The sequence below is a fragment of the Manacus vitellinus genome, unplaced genomic scaffold (genome assembly GCF_001715985.3).
Source record: "Manacus vitellinus isolate BGI_N305 unplaced genomic scaffold, ASM171598v3 scaffold_8_pilon, whole genome shotgun sequence".
In the NCBI taxonomy this organism is placed as follows: domain Eukaryota; kingdom Metazoa; phylum Chordata; class Aves; order Passeriformes; family Pipridae; genus Manacus; species Manacus vitellinus.
This window is the reverse complement of record NW_021940864.1, coordinates 11,720,396-11,741,602: the sequence shown is the minus strand read 5'-3', so window position 1 is coordinate 11,741,602 and position 21,207 is coordinate 11,720,396. Positions and strand designations below refer to the sequence as shown.

The following is a 21,207-nucleotide window of genomic DNA, read 5'->3' as shown; positions in this document are numbered from 1 at the left end:
TGGAGAAGAATGCAGTAACAGCAGTGTGAAACACCTACTTTAGTGGAAAGCGAAGCAGAAGTTGCACCCACAGATGGGACAGTTAACAGCAAAAAAAAAAAAAATCACCTCCCCACCCACCCCAGGTCTGCTGCAATTCACTTGTGTTCTTTTAGAGGCTCCTTCCTTACTCACAGTACCACATTCACTAACAGCTAAACAAATGCAGGCCTCTCCCACTCTTCCCTTGTAAATCGTGTCCCTCTTGGACTCCAGAATGATTTACTGCTAGAAGGTATTATGCTAAAATATGGATGAACTCAAAATTTATATGTGAATTAGGAACATACACATTGCTACTAATTGAGAAAAGCAAGTAACTTGCACGGGATCATTTTTAGAGCCCAACAAAAAAAGTGACAGAACTCTTATTTCTCTATTTGTTTAAAATAACTTCCACTAAATGCACACACATGCAAATAACCTTTGCTCACCCTAAAAACCAAGGATATCTTGGTTAACAACCACAATGTAAAAAGTACAAGATCATGACCTGGTGTTACAAGAATACTCTTCTAAGCTTTTAGAAAGTTTCTGCTGTGCTTCTTACACTGCACACATGTTAGTGCCAGCTTTGAAAGCTGTCCTCCCTATAGGCACGGGGTCATCTATATTAAGAATCAAAACCCTCTGGTCTAGTTGCTTCGTTATTACCATCAAGAGCACACTGAGGGCTAAACACCCGTCTGGGGTTTTGAGGGAGAAGATAAATCCAGTTGGTCGGAATATTTTTTCCTGTGCACAGACTTTTTTGATGGTAGTAATAATAAAAATAACAACAACAACAAAAATAATAATAATAAAGCTATGAAAGGCTCCAGAAAAGCCAAAAATTTGTATAAGGTAGGAATAATTTATTTCCTGTAGAGGAAAGGGTAGGAAATGAATAAAAGTGACATTCATGTCACTCTTTTCTTCCTCCACCATTCCATTTCTTCTCACTGCTCCTCTTCCTCTTGTAAGTCCATCTATTTTCTCCCCTTCCTAGTCATTCTGCCAGGCAACAAAATGGCATTTTCTTGACTGATTCAAGTCAATTTATCTCCCTCTCTCAGGGGGCATTATGAAGATGGTGTCCCTCATTCTGAATGGCCCAGGGTCTCATGGCCCAGTCTCCACTGGCCATGCCAGGGCCATGCAGAAGCACTGCACTGGTTGCCAGGTCACCACCACACCAATTGCTTCCACACAGAACTCTAAGAGATGTCGATTGCTTCCAGAATTACATCCATGTCCTGTCTCCCTGTTCCCAGGCCTCTGTGAGAGACTGCAAAAACATTGAGGAGAAAAGCTAGCCTTTATGATTTATTTACTTATGAACTAGTCTCTCCCTCAAGCAAAGAACAGTGTATTGACATAACTGCTTTGCAGTCATGAGTGAGATATATGATATTGACTTGCAAACTTGGTATTAAACAAATAAAAAGTGCACAATTGGCTAGGATTTTTTCTCCCCCCTCCCCTTATTTTTCAAGTCTTTGAATATGCAATTGAATTCCAACATGGAAAAGAATTGGTCAGTCATTTACTAAATCCTGCCAGACATTTGGCAGCTGTTAAAATTCCTGGGGGCTGCAGGGCAAGCAACAAAGCAATTGGCCAGGGGGCTCTAGGCTGCAAAATCCCTTCAGGCAAGCGATCACCAAATGATGAACTGGAACATAACATTGTTATCATATTTTCAATAGGAGGATCCTGTTTTCTATTAAAATCTTTCTTTGGTAGCTGCCCACTGATAAGGCAACATTTTACTCTCTTCTTTCCTGTACCTTTATATACAGTGAATGCAATGATTCATATTATCACTGGATAATAAAACTATCTGACTAAACAGAAATCCTCTCCTTCATTGGCAATGTTTATCTGTTTCAGACTTGAGTGGTGCAAGTTTCAAAATGCCCATAGCCTATAGGAGAGCCACACAAATCATTTCAGGTCAAGTCCAGTGCATTAAATACTTTGGTGTGGCTGCCTGCGTGGCTTTCACCCCACAGCCCTCTCCATAAATGCACAGCATTTGCTCCTCTTTTGCTAAGTTCTCTCTGATGTAAGGCAAACAGAGACAGCACTAGCCACCCAGGAACTGCTGACATGCTGGAAGTTCATACCCCAGCCCATACCTTCAAACTGCTGACTGCGTAGCTGGAGCCCTCAAAAAACAGCTGCACTAGTCAAAACGGTTGTTTAGGCTCATCTGAAATTCTGATCCCAGCCAGCACTATCCCTCACTGTGGAAACAGGCTCACAGGTCGCAGACTTGCCTCTCTGGCAGCAGCAGAATGCCTGGTTATGACTGAGAGGGGATTTAAATGTAACAGTGGGCATACAGCCCTCATGCACAAGCTAATGCTGCTTCAGGAGATAAAATCCTTCCGAAAGTATTCGAGTAATGCATTCAAGTTGGAAGAAACAACTAGAAGTTGACTACCAGGAGGACTGAGTCATACTACTTGGAGGTCACCCGCAAGGCTACTGAATGACAGAATGCCAGAAGGATGCAGTGCCAGGAGAGCGCTCCCGGTCCCGAGCATGCCTGGGTGTCTCCCTGCTTAGCATCAAACTGGTACGGACCCGCCAGCATGCTGGCAGGAAGCAGAGGGGAGGCACAGGGTGCATGAAATCGGATCAGCAGCCTCACAGCTACATGTCACTGCCTTCTGCACAGGCTGGAGGGGTCGGGGGAGTTCAGCCCCGACAGAAACCAGGTTGCCAATGTCTTCTACATGCAGTCACTCAGACTAAAAAAAAATGGGATAAAAGAAATCTCCTTTGAAGCCTTAACACTTCTGCCTGAGTGTAACAATGCTCAATTCTCCCACTCTAATTTTTATAAACCCCTTTCCTGCCAAGGCAGAGGGACAGAGGGACATACAGATGATGGTTTAAGTTACAATATGCTCCCTCTTAACACATAATACATACGATATAAGAAATAAATGCTCATGCATCTTCAAAGAGCTCACAGAGACCTTGAAGTACATAGTAAGCTAAATATTATGTATGTTAGGATTAGCCATCTCTGAGATATTTTATATTCTATGGTTAAATAAATAAGCGATGAGGTGAAACGTTGTACTAAGGTGCAGTCAGCCATTGCCATCCCCACTAGCCCCACTGGGGCCCTGGTCTAAGCTCCCTGCAGGCTCAGCCCTTTCCCCATTGCCTGAGCTCCTGCGGAAGGCTGCAGATCCAACTTCTCATCTCACAACCATTGTGGTATGGGGTAACCTCATCATCACCCTGCTCAGGGGCTGCAGCATACCCTGGCTCACCCCACACCACCGTGAGGAGTCCCCAGAACACCCACCAGCCTTCCTGCCCAGCTGCATCCCATGGCAGCGCTGAGCCCACCCTGCCAGCCTGCACACTGCAGGGATGGGGCAAACCCACTGCTGCTGATTGCCCTGGCAGCCCTGTGCCCCCCACGGCAGCTGCACACAGGCTGCTCTGGACCCACATGCTCTAGTAGCATGTGTCACATTTCAAACGTGAACCTGTTCTTATGATGTAATTTGCACATCCCATTAAGTTTCACGTGTTCTTTTTGTAAATATTTCCACTAACCTAAAGAGATAGCTGAACTTAAGACCAGAATGTTAGATAACCAAACACTTAAGGAAAAAATAGTGTATCTCTTTAGCATTGGGACAACCTCATCTAAGTGTAATGACTAATATAAATGCCACTACTTGTGCTACATTTAGATCTATTTATCCTGGGTCATATCCTTCAATTTCAAGTTTGGTAGTAACAATTACAGCTGAAAACAGTGTACATTCACAGTCTCTAAAAGTACATGTTCTAACGGAATTCCACCACCATATGTTGGTTCAAGGAGTACTTTACCAATAGGGGGAAAATACCCCCAAACAAATGTAATATTTTCCTTGAAAGAGTTTCAGCATACAGGTGCAAGGCATTTCTCCATCTTACTGCTAATTTCCTTTTTCAGAGAAACAGGCAATAGTCTGATAAATTAGTCATATTTGATGCAAAAGTGATCACTGAACACCAAGAGTTATGGTACCCATTAGACTGAAGTTCCAAATCAATCAAATGCTGAAAAAATCCCTGTCAAACATTTAACCAAAAGGGAAAAGCATCAGTCTGGAAAGGGTTTCATTACTTAACCATCATAGTGTATGTATAACATCAAAATGCAAGAACTGATGATTATATGTGCTCCAAAACTTACATTGCATTTTCCATATCTGCTATACTTTCTTCCATTTTCTGTTACTACATAGAGGTAAATGAAGTTGTCATGGGATCCAACTGCAAGTAAGGTGCCATCTAGAACACAGAATATTTGATATAAATTAATAGAATGTTTGTTTTCTGAATTTTAATTATTTCAGACATCGCTAAGACAACAGTCTCAGTTAACCTACTGCTTATGAATTGTATTGAAGGATTCATAACTGTTTATATTATGCTGTTTTTCAGTCAGTATCTGTTTACTTTTTGGGCATGGTTTTTGGGCAAGTTCATTCATTTCTGCTTTTTTTAGAGTCAGTGTCCAATGGTCAGGATATAAATCCTCAGATTGCACTGGATTTCTGAAAGCTGTTGACAGGAGGCAGATTTGAGTTTTCTGCATCATAAAAATGCAGAACAGTATTTACTCTATGGACACCTTAACTTTGGAGGTGTGGACTGCATATAAATCATCACTAAATAACGTCTAAAGATGTGGGACATTCAAACATTATAAGCAGTTTTCTAATCTACATTGTATTCATTTAAAAAAAGTACGTGGACAAAAGCTGACATGAATCATGATTGAACACCTCCAGTGTCAATGAATGTCAGTGATTTAAAATAAACTGCTGTGCTTGGCATATGCAGCAGCAGCAGCAGAGGAACATTTTGCTCACTGACATTCCATGTTAGCCAAAAGCAAACAAGAAAAAGATTTACAAGGGTGTTCTTCCATCCTGTTTTAACAGAGAGAGGAGTCAGCCTCTGATGATTTTTCATGTCACGCCTGAAGAGGAGACTCAATACTGGCTTGGACTCCACATAATCCCTTAGCAAATACTTGACAAATAGCTCTGACTGTCAGACAGACATGAGCTTAGTTTTATCGTTTTGCATTAACAAACCTGAAAACCAACTAAGAAGTATATTAAAATATCACTGAAATATTAAGCTTTTTACAGACTTTTCTGTTAACCTGTCAACTATGTAGTTAAGAACTTTTATTTTTTCTTGGAGCAAAGCTAACATTTATTACGACAGCACAGTGTAACATGAAGGAAAGGCTGAGAAAGGCAATGGCAACTTTTGTAGTTACAAAACTCCAAGATGTAGCACACGTAAACAGACTCGTAAGCAAAATACACAGTTATGTATTAAGTATCTGAAACAATTTTTTCAAAGCTGTGTCTTTTCTAGTGACTGGGGATTAGTTTACCATCATTTAACAGAACATATATGTGATTTATCAGAATTATTCTCCATGTACAAGTCTGCCTACCTACTGAGTAGCGCATCACTGAAAGCTGTTCATTGCCATCAGTGTGTATTGAAACCAGATCCCTCGTTTCAGCATCCAAAACAAACCACCTAGAGAGAGGAGAATTCCAATGAGTATCACTTTCACTAAACAAAAAAACAAGGAAAAGAGCAATAATCACTGCCTGCCTTCATGTTCTCAAGCTATCCCCTCAAGGGTAGCACAGCGAACATCTGTTTTTAATGGAACACTTTCCTGGTTCACAAAGCGATACAAGTTTCAGTGAAGAACAGATAAAAGATTCTAAATACAGTTCAGTTTTTCCCCCTCCCCTGACCACTGTAGCAATCACCAAAATTTCTACTGGATGATAAACATGCCAAACAGATAACATGACTGCATCTTATCATCATGAAGGCTCAAGGCTACAGCTGAATTTTATTCTAGTTCTTCCCTATTTTGAAGAGCAACTTTGATACAAAAACCGATCTTTCAATTTTTATGAAGCAAAGTTAAAAAAATAAAAATAGAAGTAGTAAGTGAAAGTGGAAAACATTTTCAAACTCATTTTAAACACAAATTATATTCCAATTTGGTATTTTCCTCTCAGTCCTTTCCACTTCTATGAATAATTTTATCAATATAAGAAGGAATTCACTAAAATTTGGTGGTTCATAACCTACCATTTTATTTTTTAATTTCTTAATTGGTTGGATGATTTATAACTACAGTAATTAATTGCATTTTTTTATTATTTAGCAGTAACTTTTAACCTATTATTTATTATGCAGTATTATTTACCAGGCACATGCAAAAAGCCCAGAGATGCTTACAAAAACTCGCTCACACATACACTGAAATGGCCACTGACAGCAAGATGTGCAAGATCAGCAGAACCTGAGCATTTTGCAATGGTTCTCATCCCCACTTAACAGCTAAATAGAGTGAACATTAGCAACAGAGAGACAATGACAATTTAATAAAAATATATACTCATACATGTAGATCATGAAAACAGAAGGTGTCAATATGGCTAAATACCCTGAAGCTGTACTGAGAATTTAATGTCTTTGCTCCCAACTTTTGATTTCACAGCCAGGTTTCTATCTCTAATGGTAAACGGTGAGTTTATACACTGTGGAAACGAGCAAGGTAATTCCACCCTTTGTATCATAGTGAACTCAGTGGAACATTGCTAAATCTAGGATCGTAACAAAGCTGTAAAATAAACTCCAGGAGCAATAACACACATTGCTGCTTTCTATGGATGGAGATGATATTCCAGCTTATGCTCATCCAGTGTCTGACAGCTAGGCATCTGGAAAGCAGCCTGGTCCCAATGGTTTAGAATCAGCTTGTGTTTAGAGAACCACACGAAAGGAATTAAACAACATACACATAAAGAAACCCCAACCCCATATGCCATGGACTGCTGAATAACCTGTGTGCAAGAGAGATGGAACTAGTGGAAAACAGTTAACATGTTTGCTCTGGAAAGCAGTAGAAAACATGCTGAGTCTCTCTGATGTAATTCTCTAGGATTTTGATATCCAATCTACACTGAAATCTACTGAAGCTTTGCAGGTTCTCTGAACACATTAGGAGTTACAAGTTGTTATTCTGTTATTCAGTTCAAACTATGTCACCCTTTGGCCCTGACAAATGCTTCACTAAAATGTTACCTGGCTGATAACCCTGAGAGGGGTGTGGATATTAAAGAACAAACTAAAATAAATTTAAAAAACAAAACAAAAAAATCCCCAAAACAGCAAAAATCTATTTATCTATCAAGATGACATAGCGTGATACCTGTTTGCTTATCCTGAGCAGCATAGCTGGAGTGCCTGTATTTAAAAACTGATGATCAGCACAGTAACCGCCAAAAGCAGCCTTCTTCCACAAAGCAGATGGGTACCCCCCTTCCCACACCCTCCCACAGGTGATTGTGTTGCACAGCAGTTTTGCCAGACAGCCGAGGGAAGGGCTCAGCCACCTTTGTCCCAAAATACATAACCAGGGCAGAGCAGGGAGGCTACTGCAGCAGGGACATGCCCTGAGACTGGCTGTTTAAGTTTTTTCTTTGAGGCCGTCACCTGAATCAGATAATCCTCCCATTAGCATTATATAAAATGAAAAATACCCAAAGCCTAAAATGCAGCCAGAAAAAATATGCAAACCATCCCTATTTTACTTAAAGCCCAATTGTGTTGTATCAAACACAATGCAAAACATCTGCTGCTCTTAAGAGTGCACACTAAACTGCATTTGGCATCTGGAGAAAGCGTTTTGTGACATCAGTCCCTCTCTAAAAATCCTTCTGAACAGGAGATACTGGCAGCAATCCTAGCTGTCCAAGGACACAGTCAGTGCATTGTGACGATTTTGATAATAATTTAAGAAAGGAAACACTGGTCACATGTAGTACAGCCATTTCTTGATGCTTTCACAGCTGTAATCTATAATCAGAAATGCTCTCTTTAATCTTCCAAGCCCTTCCAATGCCGTGGCAAACACTGCAACCACCAGCATGAAAGTCCATCTCCATGAAATGTGTCTCCAGTCCAGCAGCTACAGCAGTTCATTGGCATGCCACACATACGCCCTTCTTGCAAACAGCTGGGGTCCACCTTGAGACTGTGTTTCAGAAGATCTTCCTTCCCACGAGAAGGTATGCAACATGCAAATGGCAGCTGACCCAGAAAAACTCTTAAGGGCTGGGAAATGCAAAGCTTGGCTTCCAAGTGAAGTTCTGATCCATAGATTGGATGAAATAAATGGATGAATGGTATTCCAGTGCCCTTAGATTGTGTCTCTTTCACTTTTTCTGATTTTAATTGATTCTTCTCCCAATTGTTACTGTTTGTGAGTTCACATGAAAAAGAAAAACTTGAGCAATTTTCATTTGTTTCTTGTTTTCCCATTCCTTTGCTTTAAAAAAATACTAATAACCTATCTAAAAAAAAAGTCTAAGCTTTTAGGAACAGAAATGCCTTAAACCACTCTCTTTTGGAAAACAAATTCTACCCATGACAGACGTGCATTACTGATAATTCACATCTGTAAATGCAGAATTTTTCTGATTAAATCACCAGGGAAAGAGTATTCCTAAGTAGCAATATATTTTTGCACTTACACCTGCAATTCCCATGTTTAGTTAATACTGAATGCTGAACTTGCCAGACATTAATCAGAGTGCACAAACCAACCCACCTTACAAGGTTCCCTCGGATATTTAGGCTTCTTCACCTTAATACAACAACAGATGCTGAACTATATAAATCTCGGTAGCTCTACTGCCTGATTCACTTCCCTGTGGCTCTGGCTTACAACACCCTTCCAGCCTTCACTTTTCTTAATAATGTTAGCAGTTTTGTAAGACTCTTGTTAAGTCTTTTTTTCTGCAGTGCCTTTGAATACTCATGCTTAGCACTCAAGATATGCTACATGATTAGTCACATAGCAGCATGGCAAAAGGATCTGCATAGTGCCTTGAAGAACCCACTTCTGTGGTAGGATTTCTACCAGGATAGCTGTCCCTTTTTAGTTTTCCAGCTGTGCCTTTTCAGCAAACAGCAGGATCCACAAAAAGTATTAGTTCTCTCCAAACCAGGCTTACTTCCAAGCTACTGATGATCAGGCACACAGCAGGTATTTAAAGAAGTGGTAACAAAACCTGCAGTAGACCATTTGCAGACAGCCCAAAAAGGGAAGTGATACCAAAACACTCATTATGGGAAGTGATACATGAAATACACACCAAAAGCATGACGCTTGGTCTAATAAAAAACACAGCACTGAAAAAACAGACAAGAACGGGAAGAGACACAGCAAATCCAGTTTTCTTTAGATGTTACAATTTCGGCCACCAAATCCAACTTTCTTAGCGCTCCATTCCCTGCCCCTGTCTTACTGACCTCTGTACTGGAAGCTGAGCAGCACTAGAAGGTAATAGACACATCCAAGGTTTGGGTTTATTGAATTCTAAACACATTAGACTAATTTAATATTTGCTTTAAGATTTTTGGGCTGTGAATCAAATTATTAAATTATTTGTTATGGGTTTGAGGTTATTTTCTCCTACGTTAATCGAGATATATCAGGCTGCTCTCATTCCTTGGGAAATAACTCCCTTGGACCAGATTATCTGGCACATAAAGCACTACATGATCCTGCTGGTTAGGCAGTAATTTTAAAACTGTTTTGTTTATCTTGACTCACAACTCCACTTATTTCTCATCCACTTATACACTTACCAGGTCTCATTTCAATGCAGTTTCATTTGTGTATCTCAAACCTATCATTGAATCATGCAATTTCAGAACACACTAAAATAATAATGGTGAAAATATAACTGCTTAGTTCCAAGAAGAACAGGGTAAAAAAATGCCAAAAAAACCCCAAGGCCATCATCATAAACTTCTTGAACCCAGTATAAACTGGATGCCTCAAGTAAACTAAAAATAAGAATTTCAACTGAAACATGCTGAACCTATAAAGTAACATTAAATGCTCTGGGAGAGGGAAAAAAAAGTCAACCAAAAGTAAACAACACACTGAATGCTTTGGCCATGCAATGCCTCAATTGTGCTTGATCTAAGTTCAAAAATGTCTAATAACTCTGAAGAAACATAAACTGACCTTCTTTCACCTTTTCCCTGTTTCAAGTACTATTAGGTCTGAATGTCCTGCTCTGTTTAATGAAGACAGAAACATTTATTCAATTTAATTTTTATGATTATAAGAGATGAATAATTGGAAAGGTACTACGTGGTAATCAAATACACAAGAGCTCAGCAAGGTTTTTCTTAGGAAGGTAAGCTTGGTTTTCTAGCCTGATGCTATAACTTAATGAATTTAGTGCAGACTGCATCTTCACCTTGGAGAAGAAAACTTCCTAAAAATATTTAACATTTCATTTTTCCTGGAAAGTTTAAGGGTGTTGCACATGCTCAGCAGTTTCGAAAAAAACAATCTTCAAATGGTTTTTAGGCATGAGGCTAGGTATAAAAAAACTTTCTAGTGAGTGAATTAAACAAACAAACAAAAAAATTAACAAAAAAAAATCCCTATTTTCTTACATGCACAAGGCATTATTTTATCATCAAGTTATCAACCATGAGGTATAACTGAAAAACAGAATAAAATGCTAGTAGATTTAAAATCTGCTCCTCTCACCTTTCTAATGCTATGAATATCCTGTTTTTTTCTTTTAAGTGGTACATTGGTACTCCTTTCTTGGGAGATAATACCAAGCCAGAGTTTGACTATGAAATAAAATACACATTTTTCACCACTGCAAGAAGCCCGAGTTAAAAAGATTCAGCTTGTGCTTTTACAGATTTCAAATATACAACAATTTGTGTATTTCAGGAAGAACTTCACTGCAGCAATGTGCCATTTTGAACTCTGTCTTACACAAAAGTCAAAATACTAGCCTGTTTACTTGCCTCTCCACCTCAATTTAAAATGTTGCAAGTGTGTTTGATCTGGGAAAGAGAAAGATCTCTACTGTACCTGTCTTACAAACTAATGTAACATGCACGTATTATTAAAATATATGATACTTGGTAAAGACAATAAGGAGTGTTCATGGAAACCCCTGCAAAAAAGAAAATAGTTAAAGAAATAAAAAAAAATCAAGACATGGGCTTTTGTGAAGGAGTTGTTAAAAAAAAACAACAACCTAACAACAATCAAATAATTCTTCTGCCTGCATCTAACATATATATAAGATGGTCTGCCCCCTTCCACCAAGCTTTTTAGGCTCCATAACCTCAAGCAATAAAAAATAAAAAGGAAATTACCTCCAACTATAATATGCATCATATTAAACCATGTCCTTCAAACTTTCAATCATCACAACTCAGTTGAAAGGTGTTTACCTGCCCGAGTGTGTTCCTATCGCGACCACTGCTCCACTGGGATGGAAATCAGCACAGTGCCCCGGTTCCTGAACAGAGAGGGACAGACACCATATTCACCCATCCGCCTCCTGAGGGTCAAACACCTCTCCTTATACCAAAGCTATCCTAAAAATCTGAGGTGAACTGACACAGGAAAAACTAATCAGTCAGCAGCATGCTAATCCTCAGACAGTTTTTCTTTTAATGTATCAGTGACATGCACTACAAGACAACCTTGAAAGTAAAAAAAACTAAATTTCTGTGTAAAAAAATATTTCTGCTTGGATATTAGGACAGAACTGGTCAAAATATGAAATGAACACTGCTTTTTCCTATTTTCCAGCTTTATATTTAACATTAAAGGGTTAACATACATCTAGCAGCCTGGTCCATTCCAGTGTGTGGTCCACAGAGCTCCACATACAAACTTGCCTATCTTGGGCACATGTTAAAAATAAGTCTTTGAAAGGATGAGATGCCAGTCCCCAGAGTTCATCTGTATGTCCCTAGAAAGAAATCACATATGATTTAACTGTTAATAAAATGAAGATTCTTAAAACAACACACCATCAGGGAAAACCTTTACATTTTTGGGTTATAGTTTAAAAACACAGTTGTGCTCACCTGCACCTCTACTACGAAACCATCGTTAAATGTTCCCCGCAAAACAAAGTTTCGTGAAGTGCCCACTAAAAATTGATCTGCTTTTCCTTCTGCTACTGCTCTGATTGTTCCATACTGATCAGGAACCTAGGAAAAGAAACATCTGTAAAACCACATCACGCATCTTGACAAGCACTCATTTTTGAAGGCCACAAATAGTGCACAATGACAGCACCATAAGTGGAGTTCTCCCAGTAAAAAGGAACAATCTAATCATGTAAAATCTAGATCAGGACCTGACCTGAAACCTACCTCATCTATCTGTTCAGTACAGGCATACAAGATGATCAGGCTCCATGACAATCACAGTTATGCCATTTTAATAAGTCTCAGTAGAAAAAATTACAAACTAAATTGCACAGCTTTAAAGTGTCAAATACACTAAACAAATGCACTCCACAACCTCACAACTCATCTTATAAGGAAAGGAATAATACACAGTTACTATTTACTCTCCAAAATACATTTTGAAAAACAAGAAAAATCTTGTAGCACACAGTAAATGCTTCCTGGTTTTCTTAATGCTTCCTGATTAGCCTTAAGTAAATGTTCATGTGCCTTATGTCAGCAATGACTCTGAATTTTAATGACTTTGTTTATTGCAGGCTTGAATTCTAATACATTTTTTTATTTTACAGTGTGTAATTGTTTGGTTTTTTAAATGATTTATCTTAGAAAATACACTAATATTAGCCACACAAGATAGAAAAATCAATCTGTCAGGGTTCTGGTAAAATAAAAAGTAGCTTTAACGTAACATTATTAACAAAAAGAAAACAAAGAGATTGATGTGAATAGAGTATGTTACTTAAGTCTAAGAATTGTATATGATAGTCAATGCTTTCTTTCATCCATGTTTTCTAAATATTAGATTCAATATTAGATTAGTCAATATTAGATTCAAGGCAGTAACAAACTCTAGATCAAACTTACATAAGTGTTAAGAAAAAAATGCTGCTATAAATGGACATTAGGTAAGAGGAGTAAACCATTGGCTGAAGAACTGTTTAAGAAGAATACATTATTTCAAAATCAGGGAAAAACAAAAAGTATTTCAAAATCCAAAATATGCAATTTTTTCCAGTTCAACCCCTTTGACCTAGTGCTGCCATATAGGTAAATCACAAAGAAAATATGTATTCACTAAACACCTATTTTAGGTTAAATTCAAAGTAAGTTCCTCATCATAGCTTATTAATCATTAATTATTACAGAATACCAATATGCATCCTACCATCTATTTACCTTACATCAAACGTTCTATTAAGACCCTCAAATGCTGGTAAACATTGTCTTTCTCCAGACAGGTAACTTAACAAAAACACAGGCGATACTAAGGAATATCCTCAAACATCCCCTCAAATAGGATGAATAAAAAAACCTAAGGAAGGTTTTGGAGGAAAGAAAACCCTTAAAGTTTCTGTTCAACTTAGGCACGGAAGAACTGAAGCCCCTATAAATTTAAGCCCCTCTATAATAAAACATTGTCATCCACTTAAAAAACAGCAACCAGAAGGTATTCTGTCACCCTCCAGGGTGTGGGGAAGGCTGTCTTGCTAGCCAAGGCAAATTCCTTGTCACTCTCGCCTTCTTACCTCAATTTCCCTTTCAGGATTCAAATCATGATCCCACAGGATGATCTTTCGGTCTTTCCCACCTCCAGTTAGCAGCATCCCATTCCTCATTTGACAAAGTGTGAACACACTGCCATCGTGCGCTTTGATTTGTCTGCTTATCTGATATACTCCTACATGCACAAAAAGAAAATAATAACTTTGTCACCTGGGGCTTACAAGAAGCTTTGCCTTTTGGCAGAAGAATAAAATAAGTGTGCAATAAATAATTACATTTGGATTGTCAGGCTCTTAGTATTGCAAACACAAGGTGGTAGTGTTTTCTTACGGGATAAAAAGATAAAACAAAGGGCCTGCATTTCTGAAGAGAAACTTTTTTGACATTGATTGTCCTACAAACTGTGAAGGCAAGAACAGCAATTTGCAAAATGCTTTCATTTCTCTGCTATCCAAGGGAACATAGTTTTTTCAGATGCACGAGAAACTGTGTTTTAGAATCAAAAAATCTCTAGCAAGTCATTATTATAAAAGAAGTAAAATTATTTTAATAAAGAAACTCAAAGACTTGTTGTCTACAGTCTTTTGGGAATAAAAAGCAAATTACTTATAGCAAAGTTTCTGGGATACACGAACCTAGTATCTACTGCTGGATGTTGCCACACTTAAGAACAGCACAAGCAGTATTTGGCAACTATCAAGACAGCAGTTTATGCTAAGGAAAACACATGGAAGAATGAGAGATGAGAAAATTAAACAACAAGGGTAGCAAAACAAGCCCTTTGCATCCTAATTTGAAAGTGTATTTAAAAAACCAAACCAAACAAGACTCTGGTGCTGCATATTTTTAAATAGCAATCACAGAAGAGTCTAAAACATCACCCAACTAAACATGAGCTTAACTTTGCTGATTCTGCCTGTGGCTCAAATCAGTGTGCTCTCACACTGTGAAAAAGAGTATGAGATCAAGTCCTTGTGACCAATCTAATGTGATAAAGCAACAAAAAAATCCAATAGTTAGTTAGCCTTTGTAAATAAATGTTCTATTTGACAACTTTTAAGATTATACTGGAAAAAAATTATTTTTGCCCAAGAAATTAAAAATTAAACATCAGATAACTTGTTAAATTACTTTTCCACTGCAGTTAGCTTAAAAGACAAAAAGATTTACCTACAAAAACAGACTTACCGTTAAAAATTTACTTTTTACTTGAATGTTTTCCTGGCACACCAATTTAAACCAGAGTGTTTGAAATAGGTGCCAAGTAAAATAAATTATCACTGAATTTATGAGTTACCTTAGGGCTCAACTGTGCCAGGTCTGCATATGTTTGGTAACAAATCATTTCCCTTTCTTTTTCACAAAAGCTTTGCCCTAAAATTTCAAATAAAATGTGTTGTTGGTTTTTTTTTAAAGCATATTTTACTAGTAAGACTTGAGTGTCTGCTAAACCAGAAACTGTTATTCATGTAACTGGTACAACTAAGCAGTGTAATTTTTCTTCACATCCAAGTCCTATTAATGTCAGCTTCACCACTTAACGGTATTCCTCTGAGACTAAGCATGGTACAACATAAACCTTTAGGGGCAAAGGTAGCCTCCAGAATCCTCAAACTGATCCCACAGCCTTTTTCAAATCACAGGATGAAAGGAAAGCTGATTAACCACATTTTTTAATGCAAAATGTTTAGATAAAATAGTTTTCATTTATTTGAAGCACAGTCTCATTAATTATTGAGAAACTCTAGACTGCTCTTAAATCAGCAAATTCATAAGACTTGCAGGAGTTAATACCACCTGTCATTTACAGGAAGTGAATGCTCTTAGTCAGGCCTGTTTCCCTATTCCTTTTTTTCTACAGACCACCTAAAATCTGTGATTAACACATGTATCCCTACCTTTAGGTCCTTTTCCTGGAGTAGCTTCTACAGTAGTTTTGCTCCATATAAGTATTATGCCACCTGAGTCTCCAGTGAGCACATCACCATTTCCCAAGAAAGCCAAACACTGAACAAATTTGGGTTTTTCATATTTCTGAAACAAAATAAGCAAGACAGAGGGATAATTTCTTGTAGTTGTTACATAATTTGTATATTGTACCCACACACTTACACCCTGCATACATGTTAGCAGAATTAAGTCTTCTTTGTTTGTTTACCTCTCTGCTCAAACAGTACATGGTAACAACAAAGCAAACATATAGAAAACATGATTTCCACTGATTCAAAACTGTTGTGGTATCAAGACATTATTACCCCAAATATTCCTTGCTTCCTTGATAATGAATTGCCACTCCAGGTCCAGAAAAATATATGAGACTTTCCACATGTTATTATGGTATTTGCATCAGTTGGATGGAATTCTATAGCAAGAACAACTTCATTTGTAGTCTGAAATAATAACAGAAAAATATTTATTCAGATTGGACATTAACTACTAGAAACACATGTAAACACCTTTATTAAACTTCAGTATACAAGGCAGGTTTTTACATTCCCTTTCAAATCACAGAAGCTTCTGTTCTCTGGAATAGCTAAGACTTCCTGCCAAGGAAAATGAATAATATATAAAAGGCAAGATTTTTGGATTGAAAACCCTACTTAATTTTTACACAGACTGGTTTGCTATTCTGGATAACAAAGCTGCAACAGAGCAAGTAAGACAACGATAATATAGTAGGAATATATCCATCATTCTCTTTTTGAAATGCTATAAAAACTCATTAGGGTTCTTTCTTTTTCTCCTTTCTTCCTCATGAAAAAGAAGAGAAACCTGCATAATTCAAAACTCTGAAACATAGGGTCCCACCTTTGTATTTTTACTGGCTGCATATACTGTTACTGAATTACTAACATCATAGAGTATTTCATCCTTTATCAACAGATTTTACAAACATAACAAACTGACTGGTCATTTACTTAACTTCTAATGGATATTCAACTTAACTGTCTTTGAAGACAAATCTCCTGGAGGCGATGATTACAAACCACTAAACTAAATGCATCAATGCATTTATTTCTACTGGATTTTGAAACAGGTTGCCCAGAGAGGTTGTTGAGTCTCCTTCTCTGGAGATACTGAAAACCCATCTGGACAGAATTCTGTGCAACCTGCTCTAGGTGAATCTGTTTTAATTAATTTTGAAACACCAAGGCGCTCCCTTGGAGAGTAAAATTAGTCAAAACAGAACACCAATAAATGGGAAATACAAGGCACATGCGAAATAGTTTCACCTAAAATATCAGCAAAGACATGAAAACATTGGCATAGAATTAAAACTTACAGAACGGAATACAATTAGTATTGGTCAACATAATCTAAAGAAAATGTGTCAAACCAACCTGATTTTATTATCTGAAATGGCAAGCTTGTAATGATATAGACATATATGCTTGTAGAGCATGATTTAAAAAAAATTAAAAATACTCAGGTTCACATCCGTGTAATATTTCCTTGCTTAATACTGCATAACACGAAGGATTGAGTGTTCCCAGTGAAATCAACTTTACATGAACACTGAGCACAACACCTCGGAACCCACCTGATTGGTCTGAAATTTAGAAAGGTTAAAAAAGAAACTGGAAAGCAGACAAGATCGCAATCTACTTAGGACTTCAAATGAGAAGACACATATGTGCTGAGAATCAAGGAACAGAATTTGATTCAGAAAAAATGAAATAAGGAATGTCTAAAAGTATCTTATTTTTTTTAACAACTACAGGCTGAATCATTACTTCACTTTCCTAAAGTTTCCAGGATCTACATTTTTAAATTGAGAAAATATCAGATAATTGTTTTATTTGAATTAGCTCTTAAGGATGAACAAAATGAAATTAAAAACCTTTCAATATGCAAACCCCTTCCATTATACAAGTTAAAAATCCATTTCTCTGGTACCCTTACACAAGCCAGCATTATTATACAGTTGCAGTTTCTGACTAACATCATAAGAGTCTCACAAACTGTTGTATTTATGGGAATAAAACCACCTGTATTTCAGAATATTTATTTGTTAAAAAATTACCTTTATTTCTGCTATTTTTGATTTCCTCTGCCAATCCCACACAGTAAGCATATGCTCGTTAGAGTCATCAATTACACACAAATGAGTACCAGAATCCTAAAGGAAAAAGAAAAAAAAAAAAAAGAAGTGTTGATAAAGTAATATCATACTCCATTTAGCAACAGAGCAGGGCAGAAGTATTTTAAGAAGTCACAAATGTAAATTAGCCAAGTCCTTTTAAAATAATTACAATCTCAAATAATATTCTAGGAAAGCTTTTAAAGTATCTTATCAAGTCTTTCTTTTTTTTTTTTTTAATGTCACTGTTTGGTTGATTTTTTTTGTGTTCTTGTTTGCAATTTCATGCTAGCAGCAAAAAGGTTTCTTCCTTTATCTAATCTGTAAATATTTTGTTTTTTCTCAGGTATTAAAGGACAGACACACAACCTCCACTTGTGTTTTTTTCTTAAATGCCACCAGCATATACAACTTTACATTATCAAATTTTGTAAGCACATCTTGTTTTTTTCTCATGGTGTGTAAAGCACAAGCAGTTTCACCATGTAGCTGGTAAAACTGCAGCAAAGGTAACACTTTCTGAATAAAACAATGCTTACAGAGCAGGAAGAGTAGCACCTACAGTATTAAATATTACAACAAAATGGTAAATATGGCTACATATAATTAAAAGAACAGACAGAGAACCTAAGAACAAAATATACTTATTCCCAGCAACACATACTTGCACAAACCAGTTGTTTTCAAAGACATTTGTAGAAAGATTTGGAGACTTTAATTATTTTAAAGTTGATTCTTGCAGTTCAACTGTGTTCTCTAACAAATCATGAAAATAGAGGTGGCTGAAATTATTATTCCCAAACACTATTATGAGTATTAGTATGCAAATATATTATGTGAATTATCAACTGGAAAGAACCCTGAAGACAGCAATGGAGATACACACAGTTTTTGTGGGGGTTAATGAATTATGTGGTAAAAACACAGTTCTAGATACTGCACGTGAACTGTGTCAATACAGTGAGGAACCACAGGAGACTGTAACAAGGTATCAAAATTAGTTTCAGCTGCAAAAGAGAACTAATAAAAAACTAGAATCTAATCCTCAACAATTCCTTGAGGTTTTTTTGTTTGTTTTGTTTTTGAAGTGATGGAATACATTCTCATTCACCTTGAGAAAACCCCTTATCAAAGTTTATAAATTTTATTGGTTTGTTAGAGTGACAGGAATGACAGTACTCCTTTCATATTCTATTTTATTTATGCTACCCTCTGTCTAAAAAAATAAAAGTCTTATTCACGGAAACACAAAACCTACTATAACTAACCTAGCAACACTTCAATGTGAAGTGAAACTGCAGCAAGAGAGCATGAGAATTTCTTTTCAACAGGTCACCCAGAGACACTGCTGAGTGTCCATTCTTGGAGATACCCAGAACTCAGCTGGACCACAGCCCTGAGCAGTCTGCTCTGACTGAACCTGCTGTGAGCAGGACAGTGGATGAGGTGATCTGCAGACAACCCTTCCCACCTCAGCTGTCCTGTCAGTCTCTTACTCTATTAGCAAAATACTGTAAGACACTTCTGCATTTTTTATTTTTTACATACATTAATTCTTCTTGCTGGAATGAAAGAATCCAGCCCAGGTTTTCAGGTCTGATACGTCTCAGTGTTTTGGTGAAAATACAATGGCAGCTTAAAGATTAAAAATATGCACATATTTTACAAAAAAACCCAACTCATTGGCAATTTTGAAATGAGAACTTTCTCAATGCCAAGTAGTGCATCTCCATGTGCCACTGATTTTTCTGATAAATTCTGTAGGCCCAGTAAGAAAGACCTCTATTTTTTTTTCTATGTAAAAGTAGAGGCAAAAAGTGAGCAAGCTATTCCTTGGAGAAAAAACAGTACAAGATAACATAAGGGTTCTTTTCTAAATTTCCTGTTGGTGGACAAAAACCTACTCCAGCTGTGTAAGCAGAAGAGTTAACCCTCCTATCAGAATTGACTAAAATTTGTCTTCACAAACCTCACTACCAAAGTTGTTTTTAACATCAAAACAAAAAAGAACCAAGCCCCTCAGAAACAGAACCAAACCACTAAACCCAGTACAGAATTCAATTTCTGGTTCAGGTGTTTCTTGCCTGCTATTTATTTACTATGCTAGTTTGTTACCACAATTTTACATATGCCATTTCCTGTTTTTCCAGCTCGTTTGCTGTCAGCTGGTTTTATCAAGTATACATAAACTTTACTGACACACTTTCAAATACCAAAAGAGTTCAGCTAGACAACCACACGCAAAATCTCCAGAGATTTCCTTCCCGTTTACAAGGACTGCATAAATTATTTAACACACCGAGTCACTGCACCCATCTTACCGCTTTTGAAAAATCCAAACAGCCCACTCCACGCTCGAAAGTCCCAAGGCCGATAACCTGCAGTGTCACCAGGCTCACCGAGTCCCATACTCTAACATGGGGCTGCAGAGGCTGCGTGAAAAAGCAAGGGGACAAACAGCGTCATCAACAGTGAAAGCATCAGATGCCAGGGTCAGGTTTTGTTAATCAAATGCCACCTGAATTACAAACTGCAGACCAAAATGCAGGATGACCTGAGCTAATGATGCTGCTGGATGCTATCTTTGAAGTCAAAAGGGGAGAGTCAAGACAATGTTGCTCCCTGTGTCTGGGCTACAGACAAGGCAGCGCTGCCGTAACTATCGTGGCATTTGGTAGTTGTGAACATACTTCAACCAATTTAAGTTAATTGAACAAATAACAGAAGAGTCATCTTGCATTTCAGACCCCAGACCTAGCAATATTATGCAACAACTGAAAATAATGATCAAACCTTTGCTTTTATATAGAAAATAGGAAAAAAAGAAAATAAATGAAACAAACCCTAGTGCACCAAGTTCCCTAACCCTCACCAACCACTCAATGAAAATGTCCATGGTTATATTTCATAGAACTACTATCCCAAACCAGCTTAGCCTCAGAAATGTGAAACAATCACAAATGAAGTGGGAATAAAGTTGGCTTAAGGACAGTATTCACCATAGAAAGTGACAATAAATCATTGTGCTGATGGAAAAGCAATCAGCTCTAACAAGAGTCAAAAAATGCTCAGTGGAAATCATAACATCACATATACAAAAAGTCTCACATGAATTTCTTACAAAATCTAAGAAATTAAGTTGAACATCTGAAAAAAAGTTATATTTAATATGCTTCTATACGTTGTAGCATCTGTCTGTTTTTTCCTCTAACTTCATGAAAATAATCCAATTAAATTCTGACAGAGTATGCCAAGAGTCAGAGATAAGAGCACTTAAATGCACCTTATCTCAAATGAGCGAGTTTATAGGATAGCTTGGCACACCTTCCACGAATTCTCAAAGTTGGTTTCCTCTTTCATGAATGCTTAGGAGTATACTGACCCACAGAACTCGGGACTTGTTCTCCTCTGGGAGAAGACTTATTGAAAGTAATGTGACAGAAATGATGTGGTCTTATGAATCAATTATAAGCTTCACATTTTCTTGCAGA

The 21,207-nt window shown here is 37.4% G+C and overlaps 1 protein-coding gene across 2 annotated transcripts in view; it reads right to left on the bottom strand.

Annotated features, from left to right (window-relative positions):
• The window catches only part of EML4 (EMAP like 4), an 89,388-nt gene that overhangs the window by 9,173 nt on the left and 59,008 nt on the right, over positions 1-21,207 (bottom strand). For both annotated transcript variants that reach the window (XM_018085249.2, XM_018085248.2), the window contains 10 exons: positions 20,038-20,148; positions 17,660-17,755; positions 15,891-16,025; positions 15,534-15,669; positions 13,659-13,810; positions 12,025-12,150; positions 11,775-11,906; positions 11,380-11,447; positions 5,519-5,607; positions 4,235-4,332 (listed from right to left, as the gene is read on the bottom strand). In XM_018085249.2, coding sequence (XP_017940738.1) covers positions 4,235-4,332; positions 5,519-5,607; positions 11,380-11,447; positions 11,775-11,906; positions 12,025-12,150; positions 13,659-13,810; positions 15,534-15,669; positions 15,891-16,025; positions 17,660-17,755; positions 20,038-20,148 — 1,143 coding nt within the window. The remainder of the gene's footprint in view (positions 1-4,234; positions 4,333-5,518; positions 5,608-11,379; positions 11,448-11,774; positions 11,907-12,024; positions 12,151-13,658; positions 13,811-15,533; positions 15,670-15,890; positions 16,026-17,659; positions 17,756-20,037; positions 20,149-21,207) is intronic.